Raw genomic sequence first — 19,418 nt, 5'->3', positions numbered from 1 at the left:
GTAATACATAGAGATATTGTGTCTCCCTGCCTACCTCTGCCTGGCTGAGCCTCTCAAATTCAGTTGCTTATAATCTTCAAGTGAAATTAGTATCATATTAGTAATAATAATAACAGAACAACTCACATTAATATATTCAAAATCTACATAGTCAAATCCACCAAAGGAAAAGGCGCAAATGTTCCAACAGCAATATTAACTCAGCTGCCTTGCACTTTGTATATGCTTCATGCTGCCCTTTTACATGAGCAATATATTAGATAACCACAATTTTTCCTTCAGCCAGAAAAAGCTGGAGTGCAAATGCTTAGCCGTATAGGAGTGCGAGACCTGTGTATCTTGGTAAAAGCATGGTTTTTCATATTACTTGCAAAATCCTTTGGAGAGCTTTGTACCTGAATAACTGTATGTGGCTTTGACTGTGTGCCTGGTTGTTGCTCACCATGGTGGCAGCAGGATTCCCTCCAAGTTCAGTCTGTGAGACTGAGGCATCTAACCTCCAGGTCAGAAGGGACCTGTGGAGGTCATCTAGTTCATTTAGAGTACCTGAACCTGATGTAGTTTAAAAAGAATAGCTATGTTGCACCAGATAAAGTGTTCTTTTAACCTAGCTACTGTAATTGACAGTATGCCAATATAGACCCAAGGGCAAGAGTATAAGAGAATGGAGTTACAATGTGGTTTTCCCTGGATGCTTCCTGTTTTCCAGCAGTTCATGGCATACAGAGCTCTTGACTTAGGTAGAGCCATTGTGTTTTGTACTCAGTATATGTTTCCTTCCATGAATCTGTCCATCTGTCTGCATGAACGTTTCCTGGCAAGAAATTCAGAACATGTCTGAGGAGGTATTTTCTGCTTACTTTGAGCCTGCCTCTTCATAGTTCTATGTGCAACTTCTGTAGCAACTTCTTTGGTGGAGGATTACAGGCTGACAGGAAACTGTTCTCTTGTCAGCTGTCATCTGTGCTTTAATCATGGCTCGACCTATGGCCAAGTAACCACAATCTCTGACAATTCAGGACTCTGACTTTGCTAGATGGAGGCAAGTGAGGTACTTGAGCCAGTGCTGCTGCCAGGAGAGCTAGAAGAATTATCTATGAGGCATTTCATGCTGACTGGCAACTGCACAAGCTAGTGCTTGTGTCTTTGCCTTGCCTGGGCCAGTTACGTGTGCAATGAAGGTAGTCGCCTGCTCTAAATCCAGGGCCATATACTGGAACATGTTGCCCAGAGAAGTCACGGGTTCCTCATCACTGGAAATGTTGAAAGTCAGGTTGGACAGAGCAACCTGACCTAGTGAATTCTGTTACTCAAGTCGTTGCTGGCTTAGAGTACAGAGCAATGGACTGGCTGAACTGCAGAGTCGCCTCAGTAGGTGGAGTATGGATAAGAGAGATGACATAGTAGGACCAAGTAACTGTATAGCTTCAGGCTGTACCTTTTGCTTACCCTGCTCACTCCTGGGAAAAGCCACCCCAGGATATACTGTGGACCAACAGCTCCCTGGAAGGCCTCTCTTGAGTTCTCACCACTGATCACCAGTCATTATGCTGTAGGTAGGGCCTGCTGTAGGTCTTAGCTTTAAATAGGGGAAAAGAAACCCAAAACGCACACAGCCACCAACAACTGTGGAAAGTCATCTGTTTCTGCTGTGTTGTATCAATTTGCAAATGGGACATGTACTTCATAGCAGTATAACCTGCTTATTCCACCTTCAAGTTTAACAGCCTGCAAAACTGAACTGTACAGAATAGATTTGGTTTTGATTTAGATGCTAGCCAACAAACAGTATGTGAAATCTCGAAAATTTTTTGCAGATTTCAATAACAAGAGTAGAGGAAAAAATAACCAAACAAAACCTCAAAAAAAACCCCAAGAACAGACCCCTGCATCTGTCCTGACAGCCTGTGTGCAAAGTTCCACTCTGGGATTCTGAAATACCCATGATATTAAGTTGTGCTGCCTTCCAGTTAAAAATAAGACAAGATTGAGACTAGAGCAGAGGCAGGCTCTGGAACAGGTAGTTCCCAAGTCTTTAAATTCAGTGTTTTGATAAGAAAATATGAAAGGAAGAAAATGTAGTATGTGATGAGTTGGGTGATTCCCGCTAGAATGTTTGGAAACAGTTAGACATGCTTTGAAGTACAGAAAAATGAGGTAAATATTAAGAAAAGCATTTTTCATGTAAGATTTCAATACTCACAAAAGTAACACATCAATAAACCTCTCTGAAGCCATTGGGCATGATATCAAAATATCCTGCCTGTGTAGAAGTACAAGAGCATATATTTGTGAAATTTGTTTTGACATGCAGACTTAGAGAAGTAAACAAATAGCTGCTCCAGAGATCTACGAACTCAGGAAGTGAGCTTCAAACAGAAACTACAATGAGCTACTGTGCCAAACATGTTTTTTGCTTCTTTGTCACTGGGTTAAAACTAATGTTTCATTTAACAGGTAGGAGTCTCATGTGAAGATCTTGGGTTGGTTCTGATCCTTCACTGTAACTTATTACAGATGTAACTTTTGGTCTTGTCTCAGACACCTTTATTTTGTTACTTGGTATTGAGAAATGGCTTTGGTGTGGTCTGATAGTGTGTCAAGTAGACTTTTTGTGAGTCCATACAAACTCTGCATCCCCCTCAAGCAAATGCAGCCATGAAACTTGTGTACAGCGTGGCAAGTCACCTTCTAGAAGAAAAGCCAAATGACTGTCGCAGTTATTAAGAGCACTGCTTTCATCAGAGCGGCCACTCTTGATGCATGGTTGGAGCTGCACAGTGAGGCTACTCAGAAAGCTGCGTGACTTCACTTTGAAAGCATGCTGGAATCAGCGGTGGTGACACGGAATACACTTACGTGGTGTGACTTCATGTATGCAGAGATACTTCATGCCTTTGCCTTGCCCTCCTATCCCAATTGGGTTATTGCAAAACCCCAGCATTGAAATACTAAGGTTTTGCTTATGGCTGCTGGCCTCAGGCCTGGGGGAAACCAGTAACACTGGTGGCATTGGTCACTGGTGTTGTTAGGTCTTACTAAAGTGCCTTGATGCTGAAATAATGAAATAATAGTAGAAAAATGGCAGACTGATTTTCTGTCTGTGGTGAGGTTTCTGCTTTGCCTGTTTCTGTGGTATACAGTAGTGTTCAGTCCAGAAAAGCCTTAAGTTCATACAAATCATTACGAAAACTGGAGCTAGATACTGTGTTTGCTCTAAGGATTCTTACAGGGCTTAAGTAACTGTAATGTCTGCCCTCCCTAGGTCTTTGTGGTGTTTCCGCCTTGTATCTCAGAAATCATTATGTCAAATGAAGGAGAGTTAAGTGCATTGTGCATTCTTCTATTACTGTTTCCTTGCAGGTGATTTTAACAGGCAGCTGATGGGTCAGATGATGCAGATGAACCAAATCCTGGGAGATGTGAAAGACCTTCTAAGACAACAGGTACTGTATAAAGGCTTCAGTGTGAAATATCCAAAGCTTGCCACTTTTTTGATAGAGTCAAGGCAGAATTTATGTAAGGAATAATGAACTCCTGTATGGAGTTCATTGCCTCAGAGGCATGGCACAGTGGAGAAGAAATAACCATATAGGCCTTGATACCCTGTGCTCGCTATGGAGGATAACTGAAAGTCGGAGTGTAGTGGATTTGCTTATTCAGACTGAGAAAATCTAGTGTCTGAAGTGGAGAGGACCTCTCCTAGCCCAGTGTTAGATAGAGGCGAGTCTGTTGCATAGAACTGAAATTACATTTGTTCCACTTGCTCATGGGTGTCAGAACTGGAATTGCTGGTGGCGCATGCCTTTTTTTAAACATGTTATTCTTAAAGGTCATGTTGATGAAGACTGAACTGAAGTACAACCATTATCACTGTCCTTAATTTTATGGAGTACAAAGAGCATCTCATTTCAAAATGGAGTACCTATGTTGCATGGTTTGAGTGGCATCTTGGGGAAAAATGATAATGATTCTTCTGGCAGCCCAGTGCAAACTGGAGCTGCCTGCATCCAACTAATGTTTATTTTCTATATCCTCAAGGTCAAAGAAACAACTTTTCTGAGAAATACCATAGCTGAGTGCCAAGCATGTGGTAAGTATTCCTGCCGCTGCCTGTAAAAGGCAACCAGATGAGATGTACAGTCATTTTAAAACTAGTATTGATTGCATCAGGTTTATGTGGTTTCTAAGAAGTACTTTTAAAAAAGACTGTGTCTGAAGTTCTAGATGTATTGGACACAACTTTAAAATAGATTTTCATTAGTGAAAAAGCTTTGAGTTTGCATAGACCTGGCTATCACGTCTTGGAGGATAAAAGCCCACTAAAGAAAGCAGTAACACCCTGTGCTGTCTGTTCTTGCTCTGCCACAAAGCTGTGCCACATGTTCCTGGGGAGGGAGACATTGACTGCCAGGTGTCTCATGAACAATCTCAGTAGGAGGACAAGGGAAGAATCATGTTCTGCTCTGGCTGGCATTGTCAGTCTGAGGAAGATCCTGTGCAGTCCACCTGGAAGTCATCGGGTTCTGAGTAGGCAGTCACTGGTTAGCAGCAGTAAGACCCAAAGGGTGGTCTCCATCTTTTCACTCAATGGAAGAAATAAATGTTTTCCCAAATGCCACTGCATGACCCTGCTACACAACTGACAATCAGGAAACATATGCACTCAGTATAAAAACCAAAATACTCCCTTACTCAGTTGGGCAGGAGGCCTTAAACTCATCAGGCCTTTTAGCTGATTTCTTCTCCCAGTCTGTCAGCCTCATCAAAACACAAGTTGAGCTCCAGACAGGTTAGCCTTTATGTGTAAGCACCAAAGAAAAGGTCTATAAATCCTGCATGCATCAGTAGCAAAATTCAGCACCTGCCAGTGTCAGAAAACTTTGCTTTTCCCCAGGCCTGGTCTCTGCACCTAAGCCAGTGTACTTGCATGTCCTGCAGCATGTTCCTGGGCTGCCAGCTGCCACTACTTTTGTTTCTCGTATTTGTCAACTGTCATATACACTCTTGAGAAACCATGGCACTGTTTTTTTTATTAAGTGGTGATGTTGCCAGTTTAGCCAGAGAAATGCCTTGTACCATCACACTTGAGTCCCTTGGGCCATTTGAGCTAACTGGCTTCCAGAGTTTCCTCCCCTGGCCAGCAGCAGATCTCTGCTGGGACTAACCAAGCAGGAGGGCTCCCACGTGTAGCCAGGAGAGGCACATGGGCCTAACAAAATAGCCTTAGTTTCCCGTGTCTGGGGACACAGCAAGCTGCTGGGCCATTCCCAACATAAGGTCTTTTCAGCCACAGCACAGCTGTTAGCTGCATGGCGCCGAAAGACGAAGCCCCTGCTGCGCGGCATCTTGAGGATCTCTTCAGAACGCTTGCCAGCTAAAAGCCGTGATGGATGTTTCTTTCAATTGCTGAAACTGTTGTTCTTTCTACATTAAAGGTTTGGGAACTGTGAATTTTCCAACTCAGCTTCCTAGGCGCAGTAAACCCAAATGCGAAGTTAATTCCTGCTTCAGGGGAGTCAGGTGCATGGAGACAGCCGAGGGATTTCAGTGCGGCCCCTGCCCTGAAGGGCTCACGGGAAATGGAGTTACCTGCTCAGATATCGATGAGGTAAAATAGTGACTTTCACTGCATTAAAAAAAGGCAAAAAAAAAAACCCTAAAAAGCAACTGTTTCATAGATATCAATAGGATGCTGATGCTTGATGTCTTCAGCATTTGCTGACTGCTTGCACAATGAATATTAATTCATTCTGATTTGATTCTACCTCCCGATTTTGCTGTTGCTGCAACTTTGTGGAGGTCATCTGTGTGAGAACTTGAAATACCCTGGTGAGTTGAGAAGTCTCTTTTAAGAGTTTGATGTTTGGAAAAAAAACCTGAACAAACAGAACACACCAAAAACCCCACAACAACAATAACCAAACCAAGCTTTTGATGTAGTTTTTTCTATTCCACAAGAAGATGCAGTAGTTTCTGTTACAGCCAGAACTGTATAAGCACTTCTTGTCAATATGGGCTTTGTTCTTTAAATTGTAGTGCTCCTGAACCAGCCTTGGAGACCAAAGCCCTCTCTTCAGCCCAAACTGAAGCCATGTTTTTGGCCTTACCTTAGAAGTTTATGAATGAAAATAAAAATTTATTGTTATTGTTCCTTTTGCTTCTTTATGGTTGTGTTGAAAGCTAATAATGTTGACATAAGTCTGTTTTTTTTTCCTTGTGCTATATGTTAGAAATTCAGAGCTTGCTTGTATTGAGGTCTGAGTTAATAAATTTACAATATCTGAAACTATTAAATAAAACCTGTGTTAACTGGAATGTGACACTTACTCAGAACACAAACAACAAAACCACCTACAACTTCACTGAATTTTTCCTGTGTCATGATTTTTGCCATTGGTCTAGTGATTGTTATGGAAAAGCACCTGGATGTAGTGGAACAGGGAACCAAGAGAATTAGGTTATTAACTGTGCCTGTGGATGCCACAGTACTACCAGCATACCTGCCTAATGATTTAAAACAACAAAAGAAATTCCTTTTTTCCCCTTCCTAGCCAACAGATATGCTATAACTGCTCTTTCGGTTTACTTCTCCCTGTAGACCATCAGCAGAGAAGATGTGATGTGCCCAGCTTGTATATGTCTATGATGAACACTGGGGAGAGAAAGTGGGTTGAGTGTCGCAGTTTCCTGAGTTGTAGGTGGTATATTTTGTTTTGTCTTACATGGCATGGACAGTGTCTGCTGCAACAGAAGGTGTGAAAAATGGAGGTGAAGTTCTGAAATGTGAATGCAGGAGGTGAAACTGAGACAGCTGTGGTGCGAGCTTCACGCCACAGACGGCTGGGGAGAGACTTCAAACCAGCCTGGGTAGGGCCCACCACTACGGATGGGTTCCACCTCCTGAGCCATACCCACACTGAGGAGAAGTGTGGCAATAATGTCCTCCCTACCATTTCCAGGGTTGGAGCACTTTACCCATGACAGCACTAATGGGAAAACAAACTGAGACTGGTCTGTAGTGGCCCGATATTAACATGGTTTTCTGTGAGCGATCAGACTCTGCCACTGGAGGTTGATGTGCCTTTGTGTTCCTGCCACCAGTCCACGTGGCAGACCTCATTTCCCATTAGAAACGGTGTCACAGAGATGCAGTCTTGCTTATATGAGGTCTTTACATGGACAGTGCTACTAAAGTGCCACCTAGTGTGAGGTAGTTTTGTTCACCAGTAAATATCTCGTTTAACAGCTGGAGTGTCACTTACGATTGGGGGGGGGTAAGATATAATAAATGGCAATAGCTTTTCGTTGTCTAATAAGAGGGGATGTGTCCTATTATTTGTTTTCTTGAGTCAGCTGAGATTAAGAAGGAAAGTAATTTTTTTTTTTTTAAGTCTTTAGGAATCTCTTCTGGGAGAGCACCTTTCTATTGAATAAACTACTTCTGTACTTTCTAATAGCTGCCATTTAAAAAGAAGTTCATATACAAATTCTGATAAAGACAAAGCTGGATGCTTACTTACTAAGAGCTGTTGTCACTTTTTCTGAGGCTGTTAGTATCTGTGCAATATGCTCCCTTATTCATAACCAGTTTGAAGACATTACTTTAATATGCCAATGCCGTGCATCTTGGGAGCTGCAGCTCTGCTTGGTGTACAATGTAATTTGAGTGCCCTCTGCTGCCTACAATAAAAAGTCCACAGCAAATAAGGAACACAAAATGTCTGTCCTAGGTTTTACATTTTCGTGATGCTATTTGTGAGCCTACTTCTAACAAATCTTTCCATGAAACACACTTTGATATTCAGTATACCTTTTCTTACTCCTTTGTGTGTGTGTTTGGTTGCAAGTTGTGTGTTTGTCGTAAGTGGATATCTTCTGCCTTGTTCTGCCTCCATCTTGTGAATGTTTTTCTGTTAGCGATGCAAGGGGGAAAAAGGCATATTTTAAAAACTCTTTTATGTTTCTTATGTTTCTTATTAGTTGTTGCCTTTGAGCCATATGCTGCATGATGACATGTTGATGTTTTCAGTACTCTTACAAATACTATGTAGTGGCTGATGTTGGAGGGGCAGCAGTGTGGGATGTGGTTCCCAAACAGGCACCCTCAAGGCTGGTGAAATGGATCACAGCTGTTCTGTAAAACTATATGAAGCAATGAAGCGAATGACGCCTTCAGGCCAAGGCTGATGCTGTGGGCATGTGGTATTTTGGGAGAAGTGCTGAGGGTTGTTTGTGAGCCTCTGGTCTGGAAATGTGTGGGTGTCACTGACACATTGCTGCTCATCTGGCTCATGTTTGAACTTACTTTTGGCTGTGAGATTTGCCCAAATATAAATGAGGGAAAATGCTGCTGCCACTTTCATGTGTACAAAACACAACTGCAGGTGGGTTGGAGTTACACAGATTTCCTGATGTTGTGGTCTGGACTGTTCCAGAGGACTCTCAGCCTCTGAGGGAGCTGAACCTGCCCAGCAAAGGGAAGGATTGGCAGTCAGAGCTTAGGGCATCAGCCACAGGCTAAGATAGAAGATTGTAAGTGTTACTTAAATTACAGGGATAGCTGAAGACCCATGGGGGTCAGAAATACATGGAGAGACTGTTTCCTCTGTAAGCCAGCCCTGAAGAGGAGACCTGCAGACATTGCAGAGAGCACTGCCTTTGCCTGAGAGGTCTGTGCACACAGCCAGCACCTGGATGTTACTGAAGCACGAATGTGTGCTTGGTTCATTTTTGTCTTTGCAGTGTCGTTACAGCCCTTGCTTCCCTGGAGTACGATGTGTGAACACTGCTCCGGGTTTCCGATGCGAGACATGTCCCCCAGGATACACAGGACAAACCGTGCAAGGGGTAGGACTCAGCTACGCCAAGAACAATAAGCAGGTGAGTGGTAGCATCCCCGTGGTAACTACCATGGCAAGGCACTCGTTTATATCAACGCATCTGTGTTGCATTTTATTTATACTTCAGTCATTCTGTATTGCCTTGTGCAGTTAGGCAGAGCTCAGAGGCTTTAAATTAGAAGATCTGGGTTGTGTTTGCTTGGCTTTAATGGGAGCATTAACAGCCCAATACTCAGGCTGGTATGGAGACAAGAAAAAATGTCATTGTCTTTATTGGTATCTCTAATCAATTTTAAAGGGACTCTGTTGATTTCTGTAAACTGGATTTGAACCAGGAAGAGTAGAAAAGGCCTATTTTACTGTCAATTTTTGCATGTTCCTGTAGCGCTCCACAAGGGGAACATAGTTCTTGTCTAAACTCTTGTGGCCAAACCAGAAGTCCATCCTAAGGTTGAAGTTTCCTGTATCACAGTGTCTCTGCAGGGTTTAGGTGTGTCTGGAGATCTACTGGAACACTAGCCTATGGGTATATCTGTGCCATTCCAAGAGTGGTTTTAGGAGAGGCTATCACTCTTTTCTAGACTCAAATTTTAGTGGCTTTTCTTCAAACTCAGATCTCAAATTGACGTTGTTTTTTTTTTTTTTTACATGTTGATTTGTTTTATTGCTAGATCTGCTTAGATATTGATGAATGTCAGAATGGTGGACTTGGACTCTGCGTTCCAAATTCCCATTGCATAAACACTTTGGTAAGTACCTTTTCATTCGTGGCTTTAAAAAATCGATTATTTTAAAATTCTTTGAGTCTAGGATTGATTTATGCCTCTGATTGAAGAGCTGAATAATATATTTGTTGGCTTCATTTAAGCCAAAGAACTAATAATACAAAAACCCAATACTTGGTTTGTCATTAATGTGTCCATCTGCGCTGTATCCTGATCACTTTCCCAGAGGAACAGCAAGAACTCCTCTCCACACCATCCAGTTATGTGTATTTATGAGTGTGTTATTGCAAGGAACCTCCTTTGAAAGATTAAGCCTTTGCTTCCTCTCATCTCGTCCCACCTGGGAACTGCTGCAATGAGCAGTTGCCTGGAGTTGTTGTGACCCATGTGCAGGACGCGGCACTTGGCCTTGTTGAACCTCATACAACTGGCGTCAGCCCATCGATCCAGCCAGTCCAGATCCCTCTGTATGACCTTCCTGCTCTCCAGCAGATCAACACTCCCACCCAACTTAGTGTCATCTGCAAACTTACTGAGGGTGCCATTGATTCCTTCATCCAGATCAGAACATTGATAAAAAGATTAAACAGAACTGGCCCCAATTTTGAGCCCTGGGGAACACTACTCGTGACTGGCCACCAACTGGATTTGGCTCCGTTCACCACAACTCTTTGGGCCCGGCCCTCCAGCCAGTTCTTTACCCAGTGAAGAAAATGCCCATCCAAGCCATGAGCTGCCAGTTTCTCCGGGAGAATGCTGTGAGATACGGTGTCAAAGGCTTTACTGAAGCCCAGGTGGACAACATCCACAGCCTTTCCCTCATCCACTAAGTGGGTCACCTTGTCATAGAATGAGATCGAGGTGGCTGAAGCAGGACCTACCATTCATAAATCTGTGTTAAATGAGCCTGATCACCTGGTTGTCCTGTATGTGCCACTTGCCACTGTCAAATACCGTTCTGCTAGAGCTGGCTGCACAAAGCAGGCTTTATCCATAGGAAGAGAAAGATTAAAAGTATCCTGCAGGTGTAAGGTGGTCCTTTTTGCAGCTAGGTATCATTGAGGCTGCTAGTAGTGTTTGTAGTGGTGTGCTTTCCTTGTGAATAACCTTGTTTTTATAGGACTGCTTTCACTGTTCAATATGTTGTGGGTGGGTTTTTTTGTTTGTTTTGGTTTTTTACATCTAGAACATGGTTGTTACAACTTGTATCTTATTGCATGACTAGTCCTCCTCAGGAGGCCATCAGGTCCTGTTTGCAGAGTGCAACAAGTGTCCTGCTGCCTGTCAAAACAGAGTGGTGTGGGTTTTTTACTTCTGTCTCCCTTTACAGTTTGGTCTGGAAGTGCTGCCTTAAAGGCTATTTTAATGCATACCAGAGCTTGATATAGGACAGAACATACTGAGCAAATTCAGCAGACTCCAGAAGATATTACCCTTGCCTCCATTAGGAGAAAATGCATTGGTTGGTATGTTTTATATAGGCCATATCATGTGCCATGCCCACCGATTATTTTACTCTTCAGTCATCTGTGTATCTTAATCTTCAGACTGAAAGTATGCAGACACCACAGACTAAAATACAGTGGCCAGCTGGGTAGTAAATGTATCTCTCAATCATGATGGATGGGGACAATCCTGACAGTTCCTCCAACAGGCTTTGCAAAGGAAGAGTGAAGTTGTATGAAGTGCCTCAGTTTCACAAAGGAATGGATACACAAGTTTGTCAGAGATCTGTGTGTTTCTGTTCCTTGACTTGTGAAAAATAATTATTCTCTATAAGGAAAAAAGGTTGATTTTAATTAACTTTTATGTCATAGGTTACAAATCTACAAGTACATGAGATGGAGACAAAAGCCACATGACATGCCTAAAGAAGACCCTTCTTAACAGCATTTATCTGTTTATGTCTCATGTAGTGATTGTCCCAGCACACTCTGAGATTCCTTGTCTTAGCTCCTTTGGGTTTGTTTACACAAGAGAATGGCACAAATATAAAACACATATGTATAAACCTAGGTAAACCACTGCAAAAAGTTACATGGATATTCTTATTTTAGTGTAAATGAGGATGACCATGTATTCAACTCCTGAATGTTTTTTTGAAGTACAACATTTAGCTCAAATTGGCTTAAAAACATTCAAGTTAGAAAAATAAAATGGGGCAAAGAGATTATGAACTTTCATGTCTGTCTTTGATTAAAAGTTGTGGCCAGAGGAGTTTAGATAAGCCGATGGGTCTGCTTTACACAGAAATAAGAGCATCCAGTATGACTGAGCAGTGCTGCACAAAGTTTTGGCCACCTGGAAGCAGTTCAGAGTGATGCTGGCAGGGACAAGACATCCTGAAGAAGCTTTTCCTGCTACATGGCTTTTCTTTGGCTTAAAAACAGACTAGTCTAAACAGGTGAGACTAGAGTGGGGTTTTTTCCCAGCCTGCACTGTGGGAGCCAAACCTGAATTTCACATAGAAAATAAAGTTTGTTCACAGTGCCAAGAGGCCTTAATGGGTGAAAAACTACACTTGCACAGCATAAGCAGTGTGACATGCATCTTGCTCATGTGGTTGTTTTAAAAGTCCGGCTACTAACTTTTTGTTCTTACAGGGCTCTTATCACTGTGGCCACTGCAAACCAGGATATACAGGAGACCAAGTCAGGGGATGCCAGGCTGAGAGGAGCTGCAGAAATCGAGCCCTCAATCCATGCAGTGTCCATGCCCGTTGTATTGAGGAGAAGAGAGGAGAAGTGACATGTATTGTGAGTTCATAAATTCCTGCATTTATACAGTGAAAACCATCCTTTTTTAGGTTGTAACTGAGGAAGTCTTTGTGGTTGTTTTGTACAGTTGAGTGTTTTAACCAGGCTGTGGCACACTGGCTACAAAAATAACTGGGCTGAGTCTGTCTTGCAGTTGTTCTGTTCTTGCAGCATGTCTGTAAGGCACCCATACTCATGTACCGTATCTACTGTGTCTGTGTAATTAGATCTTTTGAGAATGGCTTTTATAGACTTTCTATAGTCTCCTGAGAAAAGACCATCCAGTGTCACTCTTCAGAAGACATCACAAGGACAAATTCCTCTCCTGGTGCTCAGCTACAAAGCTGTGAGTAGGGATGCTCTCCGCATACCCAACGTGCCTCTATTTGCCTGCTGATCAAGGTGGTATTTTTCCAACTGAGACCACAGATTCTAGACGCAGATAGGCTGTACTGTGCTTTCCAGCTGTGGGGACAGAGGAGCACCAAGCAGCATATGAACTATCATTGTAGGAGTCTAACTGAAGTATATTACCTAGTTTTTCCAGCTTGCAAGGGTAAGCAAGAGACTAAAGCTGTGTCCTAAATCTGGATACAGTGCATGCTTTTGCTGGCGCTTTCCTTGGTCTCATTTTTAAGTACCCTGTATTTCAGAGCAGAAGAATCTGTGATATTTTAAGCCCATGCTGTAATGGGAAGATGTGAAGATGCCTAGATACTTGTGTTAGGCAAGTCTTCGTTTTAAGGAGAGGCCACAGTTTGACATGCAATTCTCTGCATGCATCTACAGTTACAACACAAATTAGGCATTGGTTTGAGTACCAATTTAATTGACTAGGAGAAGCTTGTGTGCAGGTGAACTGAAATCATTAGATGTTGCAGGCACACATTCCGTTTAACATCAAGTCTTAGCTCTTTATAGTTGTGCCTAGATACAGAGAGCCTGAAACAAAGATTTTCTTTCCATGTTGGTGGATGCTGAAGTGTACCTTATTGTACTTCAGCGTCTGTCCATGCCTTCTGTATGTTAGTGTTTTCAAGACTGATGTATGGTTTCTTTCTTGACTATTGCTACAGTGACTCATTAACCTTTTGGTAGTACTACCATGGTGTTTTTTTGATAGTGTGGCATTGGCTGGGCTGGTGATGGTTATATTTGCGGAAAAGATGTTGACATTGATGGCTACCCTAACGAAGAGCTCTCATGTTCTGCTGAAAACTGCAGAAAGGTAAGGAATCATTTCTTAATCCTATAACAGTTCAGAGCCTGAAAGATGAACAGGAAAAATGGAAGAAACATGACTGGATGTATTAATGTTTTATTGAGTTATTGAATTCCTCTGGATAAATGCTATTTAATTTGATTAATTGATTAATTAAAACAATAATAGAAAAAGTAATTCACATTATGAAAGTATCCAGTTTACCCATAGAATACCAGACACCTCTCATTTTTTTTGTCTAGGACAATTGCAGATTTGTCCCAAACTCTGGACAAGAAGATGCCGATGGTGATGGGATTGGAGATGCCTGTGATGACGATGCGGATGGAGATGGCATTCCCAATGAGCAGGTGCTGTATATAGATCAGGCTGTAGGGATCTCTGCAGACAGAAGAAGCTCACGTTACTGCAGTAGGCAGTGATTTTGAAATCTGGCTCACTACTTTGTGCCAGAGATTATCCCATACCCACCACTGTCAGCAGCTCTGTAAATCCTGTCTTTTTCTTTTATATTATATAATCCTCAGTCTTGTAAGACTTAAAAAATCCAGGCTGTCTCATCCAGCCTTAAATCCCACAAGTATATGTTCCGTTATTATATTTTAGTGTTGAATTCTAGAGCTTTTTGTATACAGAACTTCTATGCTTCTGCCACACTCTGCAAAGCATAGCCTTCAGGAACTTTACTTGCATTAGTGTTTTTCTTTTTGAAGAGGAGGTTAATCTGACATCATATTCCATGAGGGATCCAAAACCCACAGAAATCAAAGGGTGTCTAGACAATAACTTGGAATAACTTTTAAATCGTGTTCTCAAAGCAAAATAAGTTTCCATGTGGGTACACTACTGCAGAATACATCTAAGAATAAATTCAAACTGTAACAACCCTTTTACTTTCACCCCGTATCCTCACATGCCAACTGTTGTTCTGTATTAATGTCCTTCTGTGGTATTACTGAATGCACTTCAAGGGAGACAACAAGAACACTCTATCCAGAGTACAAATTTATGTGTGGAGCTTGGGCAGACTAACAATCACAGGAGGTCTGTCTCAGGCTGTTTTTCCACAGAGGCCAACCCTAAATTCTGGTAGCTTGAAGCAACTGGTTTTATTAATGTTCTGTAAGGAAAGATGTTACGTTCTCCTTCAACTGTAAATCTATGTGCAGGTTCAGTGCCTTTACAGTCAAGTATCTCCTGTATGGTTGCTAAGCTCTGTTCTGCCTGTGTGTGTGCAAGAGAATGAGGCCATGTGTGTGCTAGATGGGAGAGGAGAGTTTACACCACTTTGAAATAACGTTTTCTCTATATATCTCCTGAGAATCTTAGAGAACCAACAGCAGATTGGTGGATGGGGTGGAGAGGTGGGGGGAAGAGAGAGAGACTTGTACCGTTTTGCATTAAAAAGTCCTGATTTTCCAAGTGTTTCCACTTTGTTTAGAGTCTCTACCAGAAGAGGGCAATGGCTTTTCACTGAGAGCATCTGTAAACCCTGTCAGGGTCTCTGAACTGCAGCTTTTGAGAAGGATGTGTAAGGAAGCCAGGGCATAAAACCCAAAACCGGATTATTCGCCATGGACCTATCCAAAGTGAGAGCTGGAAGTCAAAGTTGCAAATAAAGCCTTATGATACTGGGTGTTAATGTTTAGGGTTCCCACAATGTGATTCAAAGCAGAGCTTTGAGGAAGCCAGTGAAATCTGATCCAGACCTAATATTCACATAAAATATCAAACTGCTCATAGTAACCATTCTTGTGAAAGCAGAAATAAATACAAGAGTTATGTAAATCCACTAAAGTAGAAATTAAAGATGAGGGGCCTGGTTCATGTCTGATTTGGATCTGTCTCTTGCAGGACAACTGTGTTTTGGCTCCCAATGTTAACCAGAGAAATGGCGACCAAGATATCTTTGGAGATGCTTGTGACAACTGCCGCAATGTCCTGAATAATGACCAGAGAGACACAGATGGTGATGGGAAGGGAGATGCTTGCGATGATGACATGGATGGAGATGGTTGGTAATTCTTCACTTCCAGCTTCTCTGATGCTCTTGAACAAGCTGCTAATATTGTCTTTGTTCATTAAACCTGTGTTTGGAATGCTTACTCTTTAGGTTAATATATATCTTTTAGCTTCCATTGGAAGCAGATAAACCAAGCCATGTTTCATGAATAATTTAAGGTTGTTGTTTGTTCGGTAATTCCTCAAAGGTGCAGGCATGTCCCAGAGCACCCAGCTGCTGCCTGTCCCAGGTGCCCAAGAGCTACATACTGTCTTATTTTCATTGCTGTAGGAGGCTTGAAAGAAGCAACAAAATCACAACCCATCAAATGTAATAATGAAGATGAAACGTCCCATCCTGTAAGCTGTAATACAGGAACAGGACAGAATGAATTGTGTGTAATAAATTGTGTGTGATGGAGTTGAAAGATGTTCTTCAGCAAAATGTTTCTAAGTTCTGTTAAATAAATGGATGCACAAATAAGAAAGATTTGCTGTGCAGGTTTATAATGTCATTGCATAATTAAGTAGTTTCCTAAAAGGAATAGTGTCTTTACTGTTTTTGCTGTTTATTTTGTCCAATAACAAATACGGGAATTGTCCACTTTTTGCTAGGTATTAAGAACCTTTTGGATAATTGTCAGAGGATCCCCAACCAAGATCAGGAGGACATGGATAACGATGGTGTTGGTGATGCCTGTGACAGCTGCCCTACAATTAGCAACCCAAACCAGGTCAGCGGAGAGAAAGAAAATATATCTTTGTTTAGGGAGAGGGATTGCTGAGGTCCAAAAGAATGCGAGAGAACGAGGCAGCTTATGCAGCCACAGTGTTTATCTTTCAACAGTAGGTACTCAGGAAAGTTTATGGAGCTTCAAGTTCTCCTGACATGGGAAAGGGGAGCCACCAGGTGTATTTCTTTAATTAGGACAAAGTCCCAGTGTCCTCATTTAGTAAAACTTTCTCTGCTCCTAGGCAAGAAGTCAGTGAGACTTTTCATGTTTTGAATTTTGATTAAGCCCTTTGTGACTAACAAAAAATGCTGGAAACTTTAGATAAACATGGGACATTTTTAAAGCTGCTTAGAAATCAACCTTAGTTAGAAATGAGGAATACTTTTTTTCAACAGCAGAAGAATCTTGCTTGAACTGTTCGTCTTGCTTGAACTTCTCCAATCAAATTTAAGCCTGTTTATTCATTGTCTGGGTTTCTTTCTTTAATAAAACTGACTTTTTGTTTAGATAGGTGATGCAAACAAGAAAATACATTTTGTAAAACAAGTGTTTTCACATTCTTTCATTTTAATTTAATTTTATTTGCTTGTGTTTTGGTTTAATACTGCCATTTTAGTAGATGCTTTCAGCAGCTGATACTGGAACTTTCTGTTTCCTTTTGCAGTCGGATATTGACAATGACCTGGTTGGAGACTCTTGCGATACCAATCAGGACAGGTATGCTGTGTTGTGGCCTGTAGCAGCAGCAGGAAAGTGGCAGAAGCTAGCCTTGAGCTGAAGCACACTACTGATGCTTGGAGAGCTCTCATCCCTCAGACTAGCCTGGACTTAAGTCCCTTGCCTCCTCAAAGATATCTTACTTCAAAAACAGTGTTATGATTTATCAGCCTAGTTTGTTCGCTGCCCTGTGGCAGTATAGTTATAGAGCCCTTCACCTCTAGCCCCATGTTCACACAGGCTTCCTCTGAGTTCCTGTGGAAGTGACATTCAGAGAAGTTCTCTGGCTCTAAAATCCAGAGCACTGCTCAGAGCTTCTTCATGGTAAAATCTTTTTATTTTCTTTATTTTTGTTCCTCTTTTCTTTCCTTTTTTCCTTTAGCAGAAATTTCACAGTTAATGCCTGTGTGTTTTTCCATAAGAACGTAGCATTTGAGAAATAGGATTTTATTATCAAGTGTAAACCATTTGCAGACAGACCCCTTTGCTGTAGCACAGCCATAGTGGCAAGGCTCCTCTGTGGCTTTTACATGCTCTGAGCATTTGGGGGAGCACGTCCCATGGTGAACGGCTAATGCCTGGCTGGAAGCAGCTTCTGCATAACCAACTTTGAGGATGCCAAGTGTTCCCCTGGGCTCCTCACTTAGAGCAAGAGGAGAGGGAAGTGATAAATTCTGTGCTGGCACAGCATTTTGCCAGGTGTAGACGGCTGCAAAGTCTCACCCAGGTCTATTGGTAGGTGCTGCTGTCTGGGACTGTAAGTGTGGGGACCCCATTTCCCTCCTCCCAGGGAGCATTCCCAGTCTTGGCCCAGTAGCTGCCAAGCCCCCAAGCTGGGAGCTGTTTTAAGTCGATATGGCCTTGTTTTCTCCTGTTTTAAAAAAGAACATGGTTCCTTCTTTCCCTCGGACACAACTAGTGTATTTGAAGCATGTGGTAGAAATGCTTTAACTCTCCCTGAGGTTAACCTTGCAATAGATACACGTGCATGGTCCTTGTTGCATTTTATCTCAAGAATGTGCAGACATTAGTTGCTGTGACCTAAAATTAAAGCACCTTTCTTAAGGAGGGAGAGATAAATGAGAATATGCAGATATAAGCTGCAGCACTGCCGTCATTTGGCTGCATGCCACATCTGCTCTGCCTGTGCTAGGCAAAAATCTACTGAGGTGGAGCATGCCTGCTTATTGCCAGAAACTATTTTGTTTATACAAAAGACACCTGACTTAAGGACACACTTTTGCAAAGATGCACATAGCTGTTGGCATGCAGAAACAAGGCAGCCACCCCATAACTTCCCAAACCCTATTCTGTAGTCTGTGTCCCTGTTCCTGGTGACTCTTCACTGTAACCAGCTGACACAGCTATGGGCTGGAGGGCTGCTTGGGAGCTACAGACTTTCTCCTCTCTTGCTTACTGCGCACCTCACGTATAGGGCTGAAACATAACAGAACTTGCTATGCAGGGGGGTGAAAGTGGTGCTTGTTTTTAAAAAACTCTGATTTCAGGTGCTCATGCAGAGTCTCCCATAGTTTTTTATTCACTCTCACACCTGCATGTTCATGAGCACCAAGACACTTGTGAACAATGTGTGACAAGGGACACCAGCTGTTGAGCTCTTACTGTCTCCTGAGTGCCTTTTGATTGGTGACACTGCATTTGCTGGATGTGCTTTACATGCCTTCTAGGAGTAGATGTTGTTTGGGATCATGGGCTCCGGTATCTATTCCCACTCTATGGAAGGCTTTCTTTTCTTTTCTTTTCCTCATCTAAGTATTTTTATAGCTCCAGGCTTAGTCTTCATCTTTCTGCCACCTTATCATACAGCCTGTTTTGTGTCCCCACTCTGTTCATCCATCTGAGGAACACCAGGTCATGGTGCCCCTGGTCTGTTTCCAGCTCTGGGGGTGCCTCCAGTGTGTGTCCCGCCCAAGGCACCGGTGCCATCCCTGTGCAGAGGCAGGAGCTGATGCTGACATGCCATTTCTCTTTGTCTCCGTGCTCGCAGCGACGGCGATGGGCACCAGGACAGCACAGACAACTGCCCTACCATCATTAACAGCTCGCAGCTGGACACAGATAAGGACGGGTTGGGTGACGAGTGTGACGAGGATGATGATAATGATGGCATTCCTGACCTCTTGCCTCCAGGCCCTGACAACTGCAGGCTGGTCCCCAACCCAGGGCAGGAAGACGATAATGGTAAGATGGGCCTTCAGGAGCCGTTTTGATGCCTAGACACTGCATCCCTCCCCAGTCATTACACCCGTGCACCAGGATCCAACACAGTCACCATGTGTGCATACACTCATCCTAGGATGTCCCCAGATCCCCTCCCCAGGCACTGTGGATATCAGGGCTGAGACTCCATCTGCTTCTTGAGGACCCAGATGTGATTACTTGCGGCACCATAAATCTGC

At 42.7% G+C, this 19,418-nt stretch overlaps 1 protein-coding gene across 1 annotated transcript in view; it reads left to right on the top strand.

Moving 5' to 3' along the window:
* THBS4 (thrombospondin 4) overlaps positions 1–19,418 on the top strand; it is a gene marked incomplete at its 5' end in the record, with an annotated part of 39,476 nt that overhangs the window by 11,271 nt on the left and 8,787 nt on the right. Inside the window, 12 exons of the mRNA XM_080362892.1 lie at positions 3,364–3,446; positions 4,042–4,093; positions 5,439–5,611; positions 8,746–8,883; positions 9,515–9,592; positions 12,172–12,324; positions 13,448–13,552; positions 13,789–13,896; positions 15,401–15,560; positions 16,163–16,281; positions 16,946–16,998; positions 19,007–19,200. Of these exons, the coding sequence (XP_080219018.1) occupies positions 3,364–3,446; positions 4,042–4,093; positions 5,439–5,611; positions 8,746–8,883; positions 9,515–9,592; positions 12,172–12,324; positions 13,448–13,552; positions 13,789–13,896; positions 15,401–15,560; positions 16,163–16,281; positions 16,946–16,998; positions 19,007–19,200 (1,416 nt within the window). The remainder of the gene's footprint in view (positions 1–3,363; positions 3,447–4,041; positions 4,094–5,438; positions 5,612–8,745; positions 8,884–9,514; positions 9,593–12,171; positions 12,325–13,447; positions 13,553–13,788; positions 13,897–15,400; positions 15,561–16,162; positions 16,282–16,945; positions 16,999–19,006; positions 19,201–19,418) is intronic.

The sequence above is a fragment of the Nesoenas mayeri genome (assembly GCF_963082525.1).
Source record: "Nesoenas mayeri genome assembly, chromosome: Z".
NCBI lineage: Eukaryota > Metazoa > Chordata > Aves > Columbiformes > Columbidae > Nesoenas > Nesoenas mayeri.
The sequence above is the reverse complement of the archived record's forward strand: the minus strand, read 5'-3'. Positions and strand labels throughout refer to the sequence as shown.